We start from the raw sequence: 22,500 nt of genomic DNA on the forward strand, positions 1-22,500 counted from the left end.
TCTCCAGCTTTTATATGAAAATGATAATTTTCATTTACAATTTTATTCATTGCTTTTATATTGCTTACCTTCATGATGCTGTGTGTGCATATTAAGTAACAACAAACATATTGTATAGCATGCAATAAAAAGCATATTGAAATAACTGAAAGTTCTTTCTCTCTGTGCTTGCAGGTTGTTTGCATGGGCATTTTTCGCATCATCGGTTTGTTTTACCTAGGAAGTTTTGACAGCATAGTTCGTCGCTGCATGATACAAAGGGAAAAATCTGAAAATACAGATAAAACTAAATAATCTTTACTCACTGAATCAGAAGAATGTTAATTTTGGACAGCTTGCTGTGACATAGGACTCAGTTTCTCATCTGAAGACTTTGATTTAAATGCTCTATATGACAGATGAGTTCCTTTGAAATGCAAGTAAAAGAGAAAACAGAAGTACAATCCCAGGAAATGCCAAAACTATGCAAAAGTGTGAATGAAGACCAGTTTTTTCAATGGTTTAAATTGAAGAGATGTTTGTGAATCTAGAGACAATAAGTGTGAGAGTAAAATCTCAAAAGTGGGTTATTTGCTGGTAATTCTGGACAAATACTTAAGTTTTCTTTCTTTGACGGTATATTTAGAGGCAAGGATAAAGATAAGTACCATCACACATTGAACCTAAGAAGTTTGAACTCTCCTTGAAGAGGGAGTATAGGTTCCTAACAGATTTCCACAACCATATTTTAACCTTGAATATTCTGATTACTGATTTACCGACAATGGGAAAAGTAAACAGACTGATTCATGGTATTCATCATGCACTACAGTGATGGCTATGGGAGCCTTACGTGGGAGTACTCAGATGATCCGAAGCTGCTCAGTGTGGGAGTAGTTGAGGTATGCTTTCGTAACTGCATACCCTTCTAAAGGGAGATGAAGAACCCAGTTCTCCACTGAGAAATGCCAGGAAATATTTTTCTGATCTTTGGAAATACCTTCTAAATAAATCAGACTATTTGAACAAGAAGTAATTAAAGTCTAACTTCAAATTGATGTATAATGTTCTAATTTATCTCCTTTATTTGTCAGTTGAGCTGAGGAGAGAAAGGTAGCTTATGTTGCCATTATGCACACTTTTAAACTGCAAATGATGAGCCAAACAAATAGTTTATAGAATCAGTTGTAATTAAAATGTTAATTTAAAATGCTAGGCTCTTCCAGTAGCAGGAATGTAGCTTTCAGGAGGGTCAAAATGGTATTCCAGGTTAATTTATCCCTCGATGTAAATATACTTGTTGGGATGACACGGTCTGGTTTAAAAATACACTCCACACTCTTGGTTTTTATTGGATGAACATAGAAATTAAGGGCACTTCACATCTATGCCAAACTACACTGAACTTAGTGTTTTCTAACAATTAAGTTTCTAACACTGAAAATTCATAACAATGATAGCATAAAGAGAATGATCTATTGTTCAGTTGGACTTCTACAGTAAGTGCCTATGAGTTGTCTTTTTTGTTTGTTTCCAAAAACTGCATCTTTCATATTTGTTACATGTCTACTTTTTCAGATGTCAGGCTTTCCTGTTCTCAATCAATATTTTGAAAGAGTTTAAAACTTAGCTGGTAACATTTGTCATTCTCACTTTCTCCACAGGAATAGATTTTAATCAAATATTGGGTGAAATTGATACTGTTTTTTAGTGCTCTGTATCTCTCATGTACTGAATGGTTTAATGTGTGTGACACTAAAAGTTGTAATTTTTTTTTACCTTACATTATTAATTGGATAAACTTCTAAAATGTATCTCATTATTGATACTATTTATACACATGCATATTCAGGGCAATTAGTTAATTTAGCTTATTGGATTTTTTGCAGTAGCATAGTGCTGCAGTGTTTGCTCTGTAAATCCTATAGGGGAATGTTCATACTGACAGCCTACTGACAGTTTCTCATTAAGAGACTGAATGTTTGTATTGGGCTTTACAATAATACTCTTCACAAAGTCTAAGATAGGGGGCCAACTTACCAGATTGTCTCTTTAAATATGTAAACAATTGCATGCCTCAAATTATAAGAGTGAATAGATTTGAGGATAGTGGGTGTCCTTACAATTCCAAACTGCTGAGTTTCACAGCAGAAGCTATTTTGCGTATACATTAGTTACTGTGCTGTTTTATAATGGATTGTGTATTATGAAGCATTTAAACTAAAATCCAGTCATTGTTTGCTTTGTTTACTGAAGTCATTACAGCCATGCTCTCCAGACCTGATATAGCTTGATAGTGTGTATAGTATACCAATCCTTAATATAAATAAAGAATAAGATGAAAATAAAAGTGTACAAACCAGCTACCAAGTCAATGAGTTGCTATTTCTGTCAACATGCTAAAAATAACATTGATTTTCTGACTTAAATTTTGGTCTTCAGGCTTTGACATCAAAAGCAACTTGAGATTTTGGGTATTCAGTACTTATTGAGTTACCTGAACTGAAAATTGTGCCCTGTTTATCATCAGTTGGGTAGCCTGTCATTAGCCACTTGAAAATGCTGGTTGAAGATTCCAAATTAAGGATGGTGCTTGCTCTTACATTTTAAGTTTTGTGTTTTGATAATACTACTGAATTAATTTAACTGTGTCCAAATCCTACAAAGAGATGTGCATGTGCTTCACTTTGTAGGTTGTAAGTACTTCCATTTGGCTATGGCCTTAAAACATAGGTTGACAGAGGTGTGAAAAATCCACACCCCCCGAATATTTGCAGTGATGATGACCTAACTCCTAAAGTGTAAGAATCTAAGAATGTTTCCATTGATCTAGCTATAATCATTTGGGGAGGTGGAGTTCCTACATCAATGAAAGAAACCTTCCATCACTGTAGTCTGCATCTGCACTATGGGGTTACAACAGCATAGGTTATACCACAGTTAAGTAAGGTTTGCATATTGGACACTATATCTGTTTTAGTAGTGTGAACCAGGTAAGTAAAGAATTTGATCTTTACATGTCATAGTTTTGTTGGTGCAAGCTAGTGCATTTAGTTAACTCACAGACTTTCATATACATTATGATTTTGCAGTTCATTACTTTCATTAACAAACAATTTGGAAATAATCAAAACAAAGTGGTTCCAATAAGGCATTAGCATAAAGCTGTAAACATTGGGAAAGAACTAAAAACAAAAATACTTTGTAATCTTGTGGGGAAAAAATGACTGACAGTTTACAGATTGTCAGCTAAATTTAATAAAGATACTTGCATCTATTTTTTTCAGTAATGCCACAGATCTCTGAAGAATTTAAAACAAAATACTATTTACCACTCTTGTCAAATTGACAATATGTAATTGATGTTATAAACACTCTCAAATGTTATGCCTTTTCTTGAATGATCTTAAATATTCCATTTAAGTTTTGATAGTTGAGACAAAAATTTTCTCTTCTGTTTCATCTAGTTTCTAGTTACTGCTTTAAAGTTAGACTTATTAGACATTATACTTATTACCTAAAATTCTGGTGTATGTACAGTTTAAGTAGGTTTAATATTTACTAAGGAAAGAAGGAAATATGTAGTTACATGTTAGTTTGCTGTGAAACATTCTAGGCACTTTTAAATGGTAACATCGTGTATGGATGGCTTTTTTTACACAACCTATCCTTCCTTGAGTTTATTGCTTCAAAAGCTTTTGTGCCAGAACTGTAAGTTTTCATGTTTTGTATTTCTCAAAATAAATGGAGGAACAAGAGTGCTTACTCTGAAGTTCAAAATTTAAATCCCTTCATATACCCCTCTCCCTCTTAGCCTATGGCTTACAGGTTTTTGTATAAGTTGTTAGTGTTGCACTCACCATTCATCAGTGTTGTAAAGCATTCAGTAATCCTGATCTTATATGGAAATCAGTTGTGGGAGCATGAGAGTGCTCATTAACTTCATTGAAACTTGGCACATATGCAGAGGATTATGCTAGCTAGCAGATCCCGGTGTGGGATCAGCATCATAGTTTGATGAGTATTTAATGCAACTTGCAAATCCTGACAGGGAAGGTTTGCTTTCTTCCTAAGTGAAAGCTTTCAGAATCAAGGTTTGTAGTTATGGTTTTTATCTTGATCTATATTAAATCAGATTGTAGAATGTGATCCTCACAGGCTAAGATTGCCCGAGGTGATCTCTAAGAGAAATATCCCCTGCTTTCTCTACAAAAAGTAAGCCTTCTTTTGTGTACTCTTGAAATAAATTCAAAATTAGAGAAGTTGCTTTCCAAAGAAAACTCCTGTGAAATCAGAGTGCCATCTGCAACTGAAGGAGGAGGCTTGGCTACTAGACACCCAAAGAAAACCTGGTTTGGGGAAGAATATTCTAACAAAAGGTAAATTGCTTGGCAGAGTGTTAAATCCACAAGGATGGATTATTTTTATAGAAAATATTTGGGAATTAAGTCCAAAACTCTTTCCTTCCAACTCTATCAGAACAACAGGAGCAGGAAATCTCTGCTGTTGGCACTGAGTAGTAGTAGGCCAAAGTAAAATTGGATTTAAAAAAGATGAGCAATGGTAATTAAAGGGTTTTCTTTGGTAATCCCATTGGGTTTAACTGGCAGAGAGCAAATGAAACTGACATTGTTCTACCCTCTCCCAAGTTTAGCAATGGCAAGAGATTTCATAGTGGGGCTGTACTGCTATCACCAGAAAGGCCATCATGAGAAAAACTGGAGAAGTGACTGAAGGCTCTATTTTTTTTCTAGGAAACACTATAAACTTATAAAGATCTCTTTGCCTATATCAGGTGTGGGCAAATATTTTGGCCTGAGGGTCACATCTCAGTATGGAAAGTATATGATGAGCCATAAATGCTAACAACATTGAGGGCTGAGATGCAAGAGGGGGTGAAGGTTCTTGCTGGGGACGCAGGCTCTGGGGTAAGGCTGAGGGTTTGGAGTGCAGGAAGGTGTGCCAGGCTGGGATCAAAGATTTTAGGGGAGAGGGCTGAGGCAAGAGCTTGAGGCTTGGGTGTAGGCTCTTGGCCATGCTTACCTTCAAGCAGCTCCAGATATTTCTCTCTCCCTCCCGTCTCCATCACAAAGGTGCAGCCTGGAAGCTCTGAGCACTGCCCCATCTTCAGGCATTGTCCCTTCAGTTCCCATTGGTTGCAGTTTCCTAGCCAATGAGAGCTGCAGAGTCAGCGCTTGAGGGCAGGGCAGTGTGCAGAGCTCCCTGGTTGCCCATGCTTCCACTGCACATGTGGAGCGATGTACGTTCCCAAACCTGCTCTCCAGCTGGAGCTTGAAGACTGGAGTAAAATGTCTGATGGGCCAGATGCAGCCCATGGCCATAGGTATTTTAAGGTAGCTAAATAAAAAAAGGTCTTGAAAGGATCCATGATTGTTTACTACTGGGAATTTCATTCTGGCCTTTTAGATACTATTTTATATTTAGGGAGAAAAATCCTGAAATTGATACTAGCATAACATAAGACCAGCCATACTGGATCAGACCAAAGGTCCATCTATCCCTGTATCCTGTCTTCGGATAGTGGCCAATGCCAGATGCCCCAAAGGGAATTAATAGAACAGGTAATCAAGTGATCCATCCCTTGTTGCCCATTCCCAGCTTCTGACAAACAGAAGCTAGGGACACCATTCCTACCTATCCTGGGTAATAGCCATTGATGGACCTATCCATGAGTTTATCTGTAGGTTGGACCTCCAAAAACCGGGGCTCTCAGGTCCAGCATGTTCCTGGACCCGGGAGTCCTGGCTGGGAGCCCCAGTGGCAAGAGGGCTCGTGGTGTGGAGCCTGGCAGGGCTGGGATTGGAATAAGGGCTAGAGCCCCGGTAGTGCAGCCTGGGCTGCAGCAGCCCCAGTAGCAGAGCTGGGGCTGGGGTTGTGGCAGCCCCAATAGTGGCGCTGGGAACACAGCAGCCCCAGTAGCAGGGCCACAGCAGCCTGACACGGGGGTGACTGGGGCCAGCAGCAGGGAGAGGGTGGTGGGCTGGAAGTGCTGGTAGCAGGGGGCTTCTGTGATCCAGCGAATTCCCTTGTTCAGGACCGAGCTGTCCCAAGAGTGCTGGATCAGAGAGGTCCAATCTGTACTTCATTTTTTTAAAACCCATTTTAGTCTTGGCCTTCACAACATTCTTTGGCAGGACGTTCCACAGATTGACTGGGTGTTGTGTGAAGAAATGCTTCCTTTTGTTTGTTTTAAACTTGCTTCTTATTAATTTAATCTGGTAACAGTTGTGGTGTTATGGGAACAATTAAATTTTCCTTATTTACTTTTTCCACGCCAGTCATGATTTTATAGACCTCTATCATATTCCTACTTGGTTGTCTTTCCAAGCTGAAAAATCCAAGTCTTAATTCCGTACCCCTAATAATTTTTTTAGATAAGACACCCACATCTGCACGCAGCATTCAAGATGTGGGCATACTATGGATTTACATAGAGGCAAGATGATACAGTAAAATCCCAACTATAATGTGCATCTACCTTTTAAACATGAGAATTCCAGCATAAACTGAACTATCTATAATGTGCACCCCAACTTTGCCGTATTTTGTCTTGCCTTTTTGTATTGTCGGGTAATCACGCGTGAGCACACGAGTATACAGTGTGCGGTGTTTCCATGCTCTCTTTGGGATGCCATGAGTTATCAGCGATCTTACACGACTGCTGAAAAACTTAGTTGTTCGCTATGCTGAAGCTCATGGCAACAGAGCTGTCAGCTGTGAATTTGATGGCATAGCAGAGTCTAACATTCAGCTTTGGAGACAGCAGAAAGAGCGCCTGCAAGCTCTTCCTCGGATGAAGATGGCTGAGCGAGGTAAAAGCGCTGCATCTCCTGAGTTGGGGGCCAGGCTGGTTGAATGGATTGCTGAGCATAGACAGCAAGGTGGTGGTGTTAGCATTAAGGAGGTTAGAATGAGGCCTTTGACAATTGCCAGAACGTGCGCTAACACAGCCAGGTTTAAAGCTTCGCATGGCTGGGGCAATCGGTTCATGAATCGCCATGGCCTGTCAGTCCGACCCTGAACAACAATCGCACAGAAGCTACCAATGGACTCAGACACTAAGGTACTACAGTTCCAAAAGTTTATCCTAAAACTACGCAAGCAGCAACGCTACAACCTTTCATTAATTGGTAACGCAGATCAGACACCATTACATTTCAATAATCCCTACAACAGAACGCTTGAAGTGAAAGGTGCCAAGACCAGATCCATTGCTACCACAGGCCATGAAAAGTCTAGGTTTACCATAATACTTGCTTGCATGGCCGATGGAACGAAGCTGCCTCTTTATATTGTGTTCAAGCACAAGACAATGCCAAAGAATGTTATATTCCTGAACACCGTTTATGTTCGTGTTCACCGTAAAGGCTGGATTGACGAAGCTTTAATGCTTGATTGGCTACAGATGGTTTGGGCGAAGCGGCCAGGAGGACTTATGAGAAAGCGGTCTCTAATAGTTTTGGATGCGTTTCGGTGTCATCGTATGCCATCCGTCAAGAAAAGGCTTCAGCAGGACAAAACAGACTTGTCAATTATTCCTGATGGAATGACCAAAATGTTGCAGCCACTTGACATGACAGTTAACAGGCCAATGAAAGATGCACTATGCAGGAAATGGAACGCCTGGTTGTTGGAAGGTGAACATACATTTACTGCAGGTGGACGTATGCGAACACCAACGCTGCAAGATGTTACCCTGTGGATAGCGGATGTCTAGATTGAACTTGAGCCCTCTATCATAAGGAAGGGGTTTCTGAAATGCAGCATCTCTAATGGATGGCAATGAGGATGATGCCCCGTGGATGGATCCAAGCGACGATGAATTGTCCGAGGGCAAATTATTGGTATGCAAAGATGACAATTATTTGTATTACCTGGATGAAGATGTCGAGGGCTATACCCCGGAAGATATTGCTCGTCTCTTTGAGGAAGATTCTAACAAATGTGAATTTGAGGGCTTCGAAGATGAGTAGAAGATCAATTAACATACGGTATTTGCTTGTTTGTGCTGCAGTGTTGATTTCATTTGTTTAACTTACCTTTTTGAAACTCTGTATATAGTTGCTTGTCGATGCTAATAAAAATCACCTTAACCTCTGGTGTCCAGCGATTAATTAAGTGCCACAGAACCGCCAAATGAAAACTTTGGGGGGAAAAAAACTCCTATGGATAATGCACACCCCAACTTTGACATTAAAAAAATGGGGAAAAAAGTGTGCACTATACTCGCAACTTTACGGTACTGTACTCAGTTTTATTCTCTATCCCTTTTAAAATTATTCCTAATATTGTTTGCTTTCTTTTGTCTGCTGTTAAAAAAAGATGTTTTTAGCGAACTATTCACAATGATTCCATGATCTTTCTCTGGAGTGGTAACAACTAAGTTAGTCCCTATCATTTTATATGTATAGTTTGATTGTTTGTTTTCCAATGTGCATTACTTTGCATTTATCAACATTAACATTCATCTGTCATTTTGACTGTCTGTAGTACGGGGATTTTCTGGGATACTGCCACCACAATCAGGGAACGCATGTATCTTCTGCTTTTTTTTGCATAAAAGCAGATGTACTCTTTTGGAAGCTCTGTCTTCCTCCTTCCACAAGGAAGAAAGGTTCTTCCGAAATTTGGCCCAGTGTAGATGGGCCAAATTTTGGAAAAGCCTCTTCTGAAAATACTATCGCAAAAAGGTATGCAAATTGCACAGCGCAATTTGTGTAACTTTTTCTGATAAAACCTTGTAGTCTAGACATAGCCTTTGTTGCCTAGTCACCTAGTTTTGTGAGATGCTTTTGAAGCTCTTCAGTCTGCTTTGAACTTAAATTCTTGAGCAGTTTATCACCTACAAATTTTGTCACCTCTCTGTTTACCTCTTTTGATCATTTATGAATATGTTGAATAGGATTGGTCCAGTAGGGACCGTGGTGGGACACCACTGGTTACTTCTCTCCATTCTGAAAACTGTTTATTACTACTCTTTGTTTCCTGTCTTTCAACCAGTTATCAATGCATGAGTGGACCTTCCCTCTTATCCCATGACAGCTTACTTTGCTTAACACCCTTTGGTGAGGGACCTTATCAAAGGCTTTCTGGAAATCTAAATTATTACCAACTGACTCTTCTTTTCCATGTGCTTTTTGAACCCCTCAGAATTGGTGAGGCATGATTTTACTTTACAGAAACCATGTTGTCTTCCCCCAACAAATTATATTCATCTAGGTATGTAATAATTCTGTTCTTTGCCATCATTTCAATCAATTTGCCTAGTACTGAAGTTAGACTTTCCAGTCTATAATTGCCAGGATCACCTCGAGAGCCCTTTTTAAAATTTGGCATCACATTACCTATCATCTAGTCATTTGGCTTAGAGATGATTTAAAGCAGGCATGTCCAAAGTCCGGCCCGCGGGCCAATTGCGGCCCGTGTTCCGATTTAATACGGCCCCCGCTTCCTCCCCCTCTCCTGGCTCCCCGGCGCTCTTTTGAACTGGCGCGCCCAGCGCACCGCTTCCGGCCGCGCCGCCGCCGCCCATGACCTCCGCGGTCCTAGAGCCTGCTCTGTAGGGCACGTCCGCAGCTCGCTCCCCCGCTCGGCTGCGGGTTCGCCCTATCCCCGGGCCACCGTGAGGCCGGCGTGCCTGCGCTCTCCGCCCGCCTCTGACCCTGCGGGCCCTCCGCCTTGGGGCTGAGAGTGCAGGGGCGGCCCTCACGCATGTTCACTTCTTCAAATCTGGCCCTCTTTGAAAAAAGTTTGGACACCCCTGATTTAAAGGATAGTTTCTAAACCTCAGGTGGTAGTTTCATAATTTCACATTTGAGTTCTTTCAGAACTCTTGGGTGAATGCCATCTGGTCCTGGTGACTTATTACTGTTTATCAGTTTGTTCCAAAATCTCCTCTATTGACACCTTAATCTGAGACACTTCCTCAGATTTGTCATTTTATAAAAAATGCCTCAAGTTTGGAAATTTTCCTCACATCCTCAGCAGTGAAGACAGGTGCAAAAAGTCATTTTGTTTCTCCGCAATGACCTTATCGTCCTTGAGTGCTCCTTTAGCATCTCAGTTGTTCAATGGCACTACTGATTGCTAGCTCTGCAATGCCAAGATACTAGAACTGGATAGAATGAACTGAGACTTTTGTATTTTGAGACTTTGAATTTTATAGTAGGGAAAATTTCCTTGTTTTTAAACCTTTGAAGTTTTGATTGTGAGGCTAATTCTATGTTGTGATGTAAAAACCATAACAGGTTCTGATTTAAAACCATGCATAAAGATAATTAATAATTTTGGAATTTCTATACAAATAAAAACAAAGTAGTAGAGATGAGGATAATATGGGTTGCTTATACTGGTGTTATGGTTAATATTTAAATACATTAATTCTCAGAACAAATCCACTAGGATTATATCAAATGGAAAAGACTTAATAACATAAGTGAGAATAAGAACTGAATGGATTTAAGAGATCTGCTCTTGATAACTTGTCTCCAACAGAGATGTATCCTGATGTTACAAGAAATGTGGGAGAGCTGGTTAAACTAGGCATATTGTTCTTCATAGCTCTCTAAACGAAAGGGAATGTCTAATAACTAGACACATCCCCTTTGTTTTAGAAAGAACTGAAAAATAAAATATTCTTTATACCCCACACATGTTCTTTTAAGCAAGAGTAGAAGGGCGATTACAATGACCTCATTGTATCCCAAAATCTAGGGCAAAATATATTTTATATTTATGCAACTTTGATAACTACGTCGTCAAATGAGGGATTTTAATTGTTAAACCCTACGTTATCTGATGGGAATGTTAAAATGGTGCTAATAAAAGCTAACAAGCCATTTAATTTAGAGTTGGTGCAATATAGGGAGACTATCTAATATATTAAAATAGATTAAATTGTGTTTACCACCAATATAGGATTCGTATGTAGATAATATTCCACTCTGCTCACATGCAAGATTGTGGTCAAAACTTTCAACCTTGTCTGTTTGACGTTAGAGTCTTAATTCCATACCTAAGCATTTAAATCTGTGGCATGACTCCAAGACCTACACATGTACAAATTCCATTGTCACAGGCATTGCTGATACTCATGACCCTTTGAAAATCAGCCCATGTATATTTAAGAGCCTAATTTTAGGCAGCTAGCCCACACAAACTAACAATTTTCAACCTACTACATGCACTGAAGAGTTAATTTCTTGGTGCAAGAACCCTAACTGGTGGTGAATATTGAAAATGAAATAGACCAATACCTACAAGTATTTCAGAATACAGAAGGAAAGTTGTGATGGATAGAAGTAGTGCTGGTCAATACCCAATGACTAAAGGGTTAAACTCACCCCACTAGTAGAGGGGTTGGCAGGGGGCCAGAAGAACCAATGGGAGACAGTGCTGAAATTTGAATTGCATATCAATACCTTGCCGCCGCCTCTTTGTGTGAAAAATTCTTAGTTAAGGCCTGGAGGGAGCAGATGCAGTAATCAGAATTACCATGCCTATAAAAAATATTGGACACGAGAGTGAACTGGGCCTTGAAGTACAGATCAGCACGGATCGTGAATAGAGGGAAAACATGTATTTAATCACAGTCCAGTTATTTTTCTTTTGTTTTGCTGTTTGGTAAACCGTCTCTGTTTAAAATCCATGTGCTTTCCCCACTCCCATTCACTATTTAAGCTGTGCCCAGAGATATTTCTTCCTCTGTTTTTTAATCGGCCCTTTACTTAGTTCTTCTTTGAGTTATGTCCCCGTGAGTGCTTCACTGTTGGTGACAGGTTACCAAGAGCCACGGATCGGAGCCTTACAAAGCATTTTCCCTCATTGGGCTCCACATGTGCAGGAGGCATCTCATGACACTCCTGCCCAAGTGTTCTATTTGCATAGCCCGACCCCTCTCTTTCAGTTCCTCCTTAACTGCCCTTGGCAGCGGACAAAGCTTCAACACACTCTGACTGATTACTTCAGAGAGTATTTTAGAGTTAGTGTTAGAAATTCATGTAAATAGTTTCCCTCATTCAATTTTACCTCATTTAAAAAAAATTGTCTTCTCTTCAGGAGATTTGAACTTGGCTTAGCCACTCAGAGGTAGCGCAAACCAGGCTCTTTCCTGGTTCTCTCCTCTTCTTTTAAAAAAAAAGAAAAAAAAAGGAAGAGAGAAAAAGTAACACTGCAGACAATATGTCTGGCTCTTCCAGCTTCAAGAAATGTGATGCATGCCGGGACCCATGCCACTATTAGATGGCCATTCCCTATGTATTCGATGATTGGGAGAAGCCCACATACCACAGAAGTGTGATCATTGCTGCAGCCTGAAGGCTTGAACAAGAAAGGATAGAGAGCTCTGCCTTGGAATAATATTATTTGACAAGGCTATGCAGCTTGCTGAGGCACAAAATGCCTTCCAACCTCAGGAAGACTTACCAAAAAAAAAGAGCTGCTTCCCTACTCCTCAGAAAAGCCTTGCCAACTCGCTCTCTTCCTCCATCCTCCTTCCCAACAGTAGGGGAGAAAGGCCAGGCATCTCAGGCACCTCTGCTATCAAAATGGTGGCAGAGCTCCCACATTGGCACTGGTGCACACTTCCTCAGTGCCAACAGAAGCCCAGGGGCACTCCACACTTGCGATGCCACATAAGAACCCAGCACTGCAAAAAGACCCAGTGCCGCAGGCAAAAGCGGCACCAGTTTCAATATTGCCGCTGTCCATTCCAGCCGTGCCAGTGATTGAGACACACAGTTGACGCGGGCAGCAGCGGGAAGGCCACAATCAGTACCTGACAGCCAGGGCAAACATCATAATTTGCACCCTGCCTCTACAGGTCTATCACCTGCAGTATCTCCAGCCTGCTACTCTCCTTGCATAATTAGATCTCCAGTACTCTCTCAGTGGAGTCTTTTACCTGATGATGACCAGATGAGTGCATTCTCATTGCAAAACGCATACCGATGGGGTCATGGGCACACAACTACAGAGTCAGGCCTTATCAACCCCCTTGGTACACACACTAGGCTTATCTCCCTCCACCTTACCCACCACAGTGGGCGCCCTGGGAATATTGGGACCTGTACAGACAGCAGTCCTCAACCAACTCTATACCAGCAAAAAGATGTTTGCCTCCAACTGATCCCTTCCCCCACCTGAAGACTCGGAGGAGGAGGAAGGACAGATAGATGACAGAGATCCAGATTCTCATGCACTGGGCAAATCTCCAACAGATAACTCTTCATCACTGCCAGATGATGCAGTCATACCATCTGACATGCTCAATGGATGATCTTAAACCATTTCAAGAGTTATTCAAAAGAGTGGCAGCAAGCCAACAACTCTTCAAGAAGTGCAAGAAAAATAGCACCGCTTATTGAAAAATTTACACCTGATGTTGCAGGGGAAGATTGCCTTGCCCATAGATGAGGCAATTATGGAGATCTCAGATTAACTCTGGAAAATGCCTGCATCTATCCATGCCATCTATAAAAAGGCGGAGAGGAAATACTTTGTGCCCCCGAAAGATATGGAATTTTTATTCACACACCCCCAACCAAATTCCTTGGATGTAGAATCGACCTAGCAGAGATCCAAACTACCACAGTATAGGACGAGTAATCAAGACAAAGAGCACAAGAAGTTAGATCTCTTTGGCAGAAAGATTTATTCTTCCTCCACACTGCAACTGAGAATTGCAAGTTACTCTGCTATTTTGGCAAATAATTATTTTGATAACTATTCAAAATTGGATGATCTCATTGAACACCTCCCTCAATCAAAGAAACCTATCCTGAGGTGATAGTCCATGAGGGCCATACGATTGCCCGCACCGCCTTACAAACAGCATTGCACATTGCCGATGCTACAGCTAGGACAATGGCCACACAGTGGTTATGTGGAGGGCATCCTGGTTACAGGCCTCAGGTGTTCCCTGTGAACTTCAGACCGAAGTGGAGGACCTCCCATTCGACAAATTATTTACAGCTAAAACAGATGAGGTACTGCTAAAACAGATGAGGTACTGCAAGAACAGTAGCAAGAACCACGATCTGTACCATCCGCTTGTATATTCTTCCTTATCGGTACAAGCGTCTGCATGCCTTCCTAATATACTTCCCAATACATTGGGAGTCCATAACATCGGACTGCTGGGTGCTGGAAATAATATGTACGGGATACGCTATCCCCTTTACCTCTACCCCATGTCCCACTCCTTATCCTGCCCCTCTTCAGGGACCCTTCAAATGAGAGCCTTCTAAAATAGATGGATCACCTCCTGATGCTTGGAGCCATAGAGAGGGTACCCAAGGACTTTAATGGAAGAGGGTTCTATTCCAAATACTTCCTGACTCAGGAAAAAACAGGGGGTTGGAGACCGATATTCGACCGTCACAAACTGAAGAAATTCAGAAAGCACCGTTTCAAGATGATCACACTAACCACAATCATTCCAGCATTGGATCAAGGGGACTGGTTGTAGCCCTCAACCTACAGGACACCTAATTTCACATCACCGTTATCCAGCACACAGGCATTACCTCCGCTTCACACTGGGGGGCAGATCATTATCAGTACAAGTACCATACAGCCTTTCATTGGCTCCTCAAGTATTTTCAGAAGTATTAGCAGTAGCCACTGCATACTTCCAACAACAACACGTGATCATTTTTCCATATCTCGATGTCTGTTTGATAAAAGGAATGTCACACAAGAAGCCACCTCCATGATAAACAAGACCAAAGACCTTCTCAGCCGTCTTCGCCTTCTTATTAACAAACAAAAATCGATGTTGGAGTCGGTCCAGGATATAGAGTTAATTGGCGTTCGACTAAGTCTCAGCCCACTCATATTTACCTCTACAACTGTTCATAATTATACAGGATCTCATAAGCATGATATCCATGAGCATTTCCACCAGGATACTTACCTGCCTTCAGTTGATTGGCCATATGACTGCAACTACTTATGTGGTCTGTCGTACCCATTTGTACTTCCAATACTTTCAACTCTGGATAGCATCCATGTACACACTATACCACCATTGTCAACACGAGAGTTACTATACCCCCCAGATGTTCTCTTATCCCTGTGTTGGTGGATGTCAGCAGACAATCTTCTGGCAGGGGTTCTAGTATGCCAAGGCCCTCCGTTTATGGAATTGGTGTGTCCACAATCATGTTAGACTCATAGCATCATACCTACCAGGGGCCATCATCACCACTAAGGACTCTTAGAGCCGCAACTATTCCACAATCCAGGAATGGGAGCTGCATCGGGAAGTCATGAACTCAATTTTCTCCTGATGAGAACCACCCATATACCTTTTTGATTCCCCTCTCCCCTCCTCCCCAGAACACCAAATACCCCCATTCTGCTCCCAAGTGGGATTCAGCAGACTCCCTCAGGGATGCATTTCTAATTCAATGGAGGGCCCCTCTACATTACACCTTCCCTACCCCCCCATACTGCTTATTCCTAGAGTCCTACACAGGATCCACACAGACGAGGTTTGTGTTATTGTAATAGTTCCGTCTTGGTCACGCCAAACCTGGTTTCCATACCTGCACAGACTATCACAGTTGAACCTTCCTACCTGTTGCCACACCAACGTGACCTTCTCTCTCAGAATCACAGGACGATGCTGCATCCCCAGTTGTACTCTCTGCATCTTCAAGGATGGCTCTTTTCTGGCTCAGGGAATTAGAGACTCGATGTTCTCAAGTGTTCTCCATAGTAGGAGACCTTCCACATGAAAGACTTACCTACAAAAATGGGCACGTTTCTCTTAACAGTGCCAGAGCTCACTGATAGACCCTTGCACGTCTCCATTGAACATCATTCTGGAATACATATTACAGCTTAAGATGTCCAAACTCTCACTTTCTTCTCTCAAAATCCACCTTTTGGCAATAACAGCTTTCTACATCCCTGTGGATGGATTCTCCATATTTAGTCATCCTGTCACAAAAAGATTCCTTAGGAGTCTCTAGAATATATACCTGCCCCATAGGACTTAAACCTTGTTTTGGATACTTGACCAGGCTCCCCCTTTGAATTTCTGTCCATCGTTGCTGTTCCCTTCTTCTTTATGAAGGTCTGCTTCCTACTAGCCATTACTTCAGTCAGAGTAGGTGAGTACAGGGCCCTAATGGTGGAATTCCCCTACACTATCTTTACAAAAGATAGTTACACTAAGACCACACCCGGCCTTCTTGCTGAAAGTCTGCACATTCTACATGAATGAGCCCATTGTATTACCTACCTTTTTCCCAAAGCCCCACACATCACCAAGGGATATGATGCCGCACATTCTGGATATCTGACGAGCTTTGGCCGTCTTCTTAGATAGAACACGAGCTTTCATAAATCTCAACGACTTTTTCTATTACTGAATGCTCAAGAGGTACACCTATTTCATCCCAGTAGATCTCAAAGTGGATATCAACATGCATAGTCAGATGTCATATTCTAGCCAATAGGTCCTTACAGCACCCACCATGAACACATGCTACTCGGACTACAGTGGCTTCTACAGCCTTCTTGAACTATGTTCCTCTCAGACATTTATCGAGCTACCATATGGTTATCAGACCATACTTTTGCCAAACAATATGCCATACTACCACAACTTGCATCAGATTCAGTGGTGGCCACTGCAGTTTTGTCTACCCCTGCCAAACAATGACTCTGACTTCATCCAAGTAGAATACTGCTAAATAGTCACAAACAGTGGAGTACCCTTTGAAGAAAAGGGAGTTACTGTGTGCAGTAATGATTGTTCTTTGAGATGTGTGTCCCTGTGGGTGCCCCATGACCTTCCCTTCAACCCTTTTGCTCTAAGTCTTAGTCACTCAAGCGTAGATGAGGAACTGAAAGGGAGGGTCAGGCTGTGCAAGTAGAATGCTCGGGCAGGAGCGCCATGAGATGCCTTCCATGCATATGCAGCCTAACGGGGGAAAATGCTTTGCAAGACTTCATGATTTGTGGTTCCAGGTGACCTGTCACCAACAGTGGCGCACCCATGGAGAAACACATCCTGAAGTACAGTTTTTACTGCTTAAAGTGAAAAACTCCCTTTTCTGTAACACCTAGCAACCACGTATGCTTTATCAAGTATATCTTTTTTGTTTTCTTAATAAAATATCCTCTATTAAGGCAGTGATTTGATACTTGTCTCCTTGAAGGAAACAGGAGGTCTGGGTCTGTGTATGCATGCCTAAGATTGAAAGGTCAGCTACCAGAGACTGCAGTTTGGTTTCTTTTTTTTCTTACATAAACATTCTTGGTCTCACACAGATACTTTATAGCAAGGAAGGTTTTCCTCACTAAGGTTGTGATCTCCCAAGGCACTCCACCTGTCTTCCAGTTTCCCAAAAATACATTCCATAGTCATTCTGCAGTTGCTCCAGGCATTCATTAATCAGCATGGAAGAGTCCACCAATATGAGGCTTTGTGAGATGGAAACAAATGATTGGCAGTGTCACCAAGAACCATTAGGGGGTTTCTTTGCATCTTAACTCAAAGAAGGGGGAGTGTGTTTTCGGCTTGGGAAGAAGTGCAGCATTTCTAAAAATAAATGCAGTGCAGCCTTTCCTAGAGCAGACAGAATTTGTCAGGTATGCACCCACCTACTGTGGGTATCCTCCACAGCAGTGGTTCTCAACCGAGAACCATATGGCTCTCCAGGGACCATGCCCTACCTCTAGGGGGCCACATGGGAAAAACGGAACATTAGGTAAATCATGTACTTTTTTTCCAACTAACAGCGGCTATGAGGGGAGCCACAGAGGTAAACGAGGCTCAGAAGGGGGCCATGAGCAAAAAAAGATTGAGAAACACTGATCCACCGTGATATACAAAGGCCTAAATAACTATCTCAAAGTACCCCAGTGACTAAGGATGGAAGAGTACATAGAATGGGGCCATTCTCTGTTACCACAGCACCTAGCAGCCCCAGCAATATATCTGGATCCCATTGTGCTATTACCCCAGCACAGTTTGGGAAGTCCTGCTCACTGAAGCTGCTATTGTCATGTTCTTCGGAATCAGTCACAGCATTTTCTTAGATGCACCAGCTGTGTTCATCATAACATCCTTTGATGCTCTGCCACCTATGGTTGCAATTCATTTTAAATAAGATATTTTACATATCATTCCACCTCGTGTTTGAACAGTGAAATACTGATTAATGTTACATTACAGTTATTTCCAGCACATTGCCTAGCCTGATTAACAGCTGACACACTACTCCTTTGCATAGCTTGCTGAGGACTGACCTGACTGTTGATTTTTTTCAACATTAATTTGATTTTCTGCCATTCAGGAGTCGTCTGGGTTGCATGTTTGCATATGCAACTACCACACTTCTGCATGGCAAGGAAAACTTCCATCTTGTTTTTGTACTTACAAGGCTAAGACAAACTCTGTATATAAGTTCAGGATTGTGCCTTCTCGCCTAGTGAGCTGGTCTAACCAGCATTCAGTGCTCATTGGATAGGGCTAACATTGTTATTCCAAATGCAGTTGATCAATGAATAGCTGAAACACTGTAATCTCTCATTTATTGCCCAGTCCTCCATTATTCAGCCTGAGTGCTGCGTCCTTGGTATGATTCTTTTGCACTTGCCTGTCCTTACAGTACATAAATGACACATCTATATATGCAGCAGTGCATAAATGATATGCAACAGCAGGTAATCATGGGAGAGAACAGAAGGAAATGTGGGCTCTTCACCCCATGCTCCCACAATTCTCTGAGGGAATTTCTACACTAGGAAATTATTTTGAAATTGAAATAACTCCTGAAAATAACTATTTTGAAATAAGTTTATTCCCCAAGGAAAGCAGGAGTTATTTTGAAATAACCAGCCCCTTATTTTGAAATAACTGGCTTGGTAGTGTGGCTGCTCTGCTTGTTACTTTGAAATAAAGGGAGTTATTTCGAAATAACTCCCTAGTGTAGACCAGGGCTGAGAGGCACATACATTAGAGCAGCTGACTCACAAAACACAGTGATGATTTCTTACAAAGCAGTGCACTTGTGGAGGACAGAGCAATGCCTACCAACCATGCAAAATGCTTCTCACCAGTGCAATTTGGTGGCATGTGGACAATGCATCAGCACAAGCATTGAAGTGTAAATGCGCTTTGCCAAAATAGTTTTATTAGCTTTATGCTGAGAGAACTATCGCTACAACTTTCCTAATTTTTTCTCTCTTCACATAAAAAATTGGCATTCGTCTTGTCACTGAGCCTTCTCTCCCCCACTGATTTTTGATAGGAATAAATATTTTGAGGTGGGTTCATCAGAATTGAATTTGATCTAGATATGAATACTGAGTAGTATATGTTCTGTATTACTCTTTCCCCATTCCTATATATGTACCCCAATATTCAGTTTTCTTTTTGGACATTGTGGCAAACGGTGCAGAAGTCTTCAGTTTGCACAACAAGGCACAAATCTCTTTCTTGGGTCGATAGTTAATATAGAATCTAGTAAGATGTTTGAGAATTCAATACCAAGTATGGTTTCAAAGAAACAATTGCAAAGTAGGCAAGAGCTATCATAATGGATGCAAGAAAAGACAATCCTCTCCTCCAGCTTTATTATACTTTCAAGCACATCAGCCAAGATTACTAGTAAATCGGTCACGTTGAAATTAAGATGAACGGTTGACCTCTAAGACAGTAAATACACTGATGTGAGACTAAATGTATTCACGTGGATACCAAAGTAGTAGAGACTTTCTAATATGTACAATTAATTATTCATTCAAAAGAGTGACTCTAGATATCTCATGTAAAGTTAACATCTTCATTATGATCGCTGCCATTGTCATCTATTGTGGGTAATCCAGAGTTTGGTAGGACTTTAAAGACTAAGTTGTGGCCAGAATAGTCAATGAACCAATTGCTTTAAGGCAGGGGTTCCCAAACTTTTTGACACGGGGACCAGTAAATCCATTCACAAACTTTTGGAGGACTGGTAACATTTATTTGCATATTCATGAATCAAATGATGTATATTCAAATAAGTTGTTTCTGGTCCTCCCAAAGACCCCAGTGCCAGCTTTAGCAAAGCTTTTGATATGGCCACTCACAATATTCTTACCAGCAAGTTAAGGAATATGGATTGGATAAATGGAGTGAAGACAGAAAACTGGTTAGACCAGGGTTTCCCAGACTTTACTTTAGTTGGAACCCTTTTTTTTCTGTACTGTTTTTTGCAGCCCAAAAATATACACACACAAAAAACAAACTGAGAAAATACCAGACATATAACATGGCTGGTATTTTCTCATTAGCTAAGTTTTATTATTACTAGATGTATCAGTTTGTAGTTTTGAACTGCCTGGCTGGTAAATGTGCTCAGACTTCATGAGTGTGTCTACCAGCCAGCCATTTTGCAACTACCTGACAGTTTGGGGTGGGGTGGGGGGGAGCACACTAGAATCCCTGGGCTGGACTCACTTGTGCTTTGCGGCCCGATATCTTCATATGGCCGGGTCAGTCCCGCTCCCCACCGGCTGATTCGCTCCCCCCACTGTGTCTCCGGCCAGCTCCACTTCCCCCAACCCCCTCCTGGACAGCCAGTTCTCCCCTGCTTCTCCTCCCAATCTCCCTTGGCCAGCCCCACTGCCCACATCCAGCCCTGCTTCCAGCGGCCACTTCTTCTCCCCCTCCCCACATCTTCCCCAGCCAGCTCCCTACCCCCAAGCTCGCACCCCCCGGCAGCCCTGCTTCCGCCGCACCCCCAATCTCTCCCGGACAGTCCCGATGCCCCAGGCAAGCCCTGCTTCCAGCCGCCGCTTCTCCCCTACTCCTCCTCCTGATGTCCCGGACAGCCGCCTACCCCCTGGCCAGCTCTGCTTCCGCCGGCTGCCCCTCCCCCAATGAGAAGATGGGAAGTCCTGACCTAGAATTACTCAGGGTAGCCCTGAAAAAAAAAATTGGGAAACTGGAAGATTACTGTATCTCCAATACCATTTTGGATTTACAGACTTTGACTTACCTGCTAATGTGTTTTATCTGTTTTACCACTCTCTCATTTCTTTTTCTTAGCTAATAAACTATGAAAAATATAATTTACTAAAGAACTGGCTGCCAGAGTTGTCTTTGGGGTGAGATCTGACTAAGCAGCTAGTCCTTGGGACTGGGAGCAATCTGATGTGGTGTGATTCACTGGTTTACTAGCAGGCTTACCCATTGTTGCCCAGGTCCTTCAGGGCAGGGTCTTGCGGATGTGGGGGAGGAGGTGTAGGAGTCTGGGGGTGCAAGAATGAGGATTGGGGTGAGGAAGGACTCAGGGCAGAGGGTCCTTCCCAGCCCACCAGGAGCATATTATTTCCCCCTATCTCCCTCTCTTCCCCTGTCAGGGACCTGTTCTTTTTTCCCCCAGGTTCCTCCCAGCCACCAGGGGCCTGTTCTCTTCCCTGCAAGCTCCCCCTCCCGCCAAACTTCCCCAGCTGCCAGGGGCCTTTTTTTCTCCTCCTCTTCCTGCCCCCCTCTGCGCCCCCCCCCCCCCCCGCTGTGGCCAAGGGCAGGGAGAGGGGACAGGGTGTGGGGCAGGGAGCTACTTACCTATGTGCTGGCAAGCAAGATGGTGAATCTGTCAGGTCAGATTGACCTGACCGAGGCACTCGCAGGCTACTTCTAAACTGCATTGCTTTTTTGGGATACTGGAGGTATCCTGGCAAAGCGACACCGCATCCAAGAAATGTGTTTTTTTTTCTTGAAAAAGCAGATGCGCTCTTTTGCCATCCCTGTAAACTTCGTTCTAAGAGGAATAAGGGACGAAAGAGCATTTTCTTTTGACATTTGGCACCATGTAGATGTACCAAATATCAAAAGAGCCTTTTTGTAAAGTAAATTGGAAAAAGATACACAATTTGTGTACTGCAAATTACGTTTTTTTTCCAATTTAACATTGCAGTGTAGACCTAGCCACAGTTTTGAGCCACTCCAGACACCTTGGCACTATTTAGTTAATTGGCAGAGGAAAGTGATCTGACAACAGCCTGAGTATTCTTGTAGTTAGTAATTGTAGGAAGTTTGTCAGAAATCTTTTCGGTCTGCATACACCACTATATTTTTTTTGAACGGTCATTAACTGTCATTTGGGAGCCAGGGTTTGCAGCACTTTTGGAAATGAGGCTCAAATTGGGCACCCAAAAGAAAGTCCCCTAAAGTTAGTGGAATTTTTTTTTAAATTTTGGTTCTAGTCCTTTTCTCCAATTGGATGTAAGTTTCAAGTCAACTTACACATTTTTTTTCTTTAAAGTTCTGCTTTCTCCCCTCCCCTCCTCCCACCACTCTCAGGAATCATTTTATATGAATCAACATTTCATATCTATTTGAAGTCTCCCCCTAAAATTATGAGATACTGACATTTACTATGAGCCCAGTAATTTGCAAACTGGTACAATTGTCAACTAGTTGTATTAAATTACTTGTGTTTCTTTCCCTGACTGCCAAATCAGTCACATGATTTGCAGTTACTACTTTCTGCTCCA

General features: G+C 42.0%; 1 protein-coding gene across 1 annotated transcript in view; it reads left to right on the top strand.

Moving 5' to 3' along the window:
* KDSR (3-ketodihydrosphingosine reductase) overlaps nucleotides 1-3,737 on the top strand; it is a 44,139-nt gene extending 40,402 nt beyond the window's left edge. The window contains exon 10 of the mRNA XM_006122887.5: nucleotides 175-3,737. Within this exon, the coding sequence (XP_006122949.1) occupies nucleotides 175-294 (120 nt within the window). The 3' untranslated portion in view covers nucleotides 295-3,737. The remainder of the gene's footprint in view (nucleotides 1-174) is intronic.
* Nucleotides 3,738-22,500: the final 18,763 nt, after the last annotated feature.

The sequence above is a fragment of the Pelodiscus sinensis genome, chromosome 2, assembly GCF_052426305.1.
Source record: "Pelodiscus sinensis isolate ZL-2025 chromosome 2, ASM5242630v1, whole genome shotgun sequence".
NCBI classification, from domain to species: Eukaryota; Metazoa; Chordata; order Testudines; family Trionychidae; genus Pelodiscus; species Pelodiscus sinensis.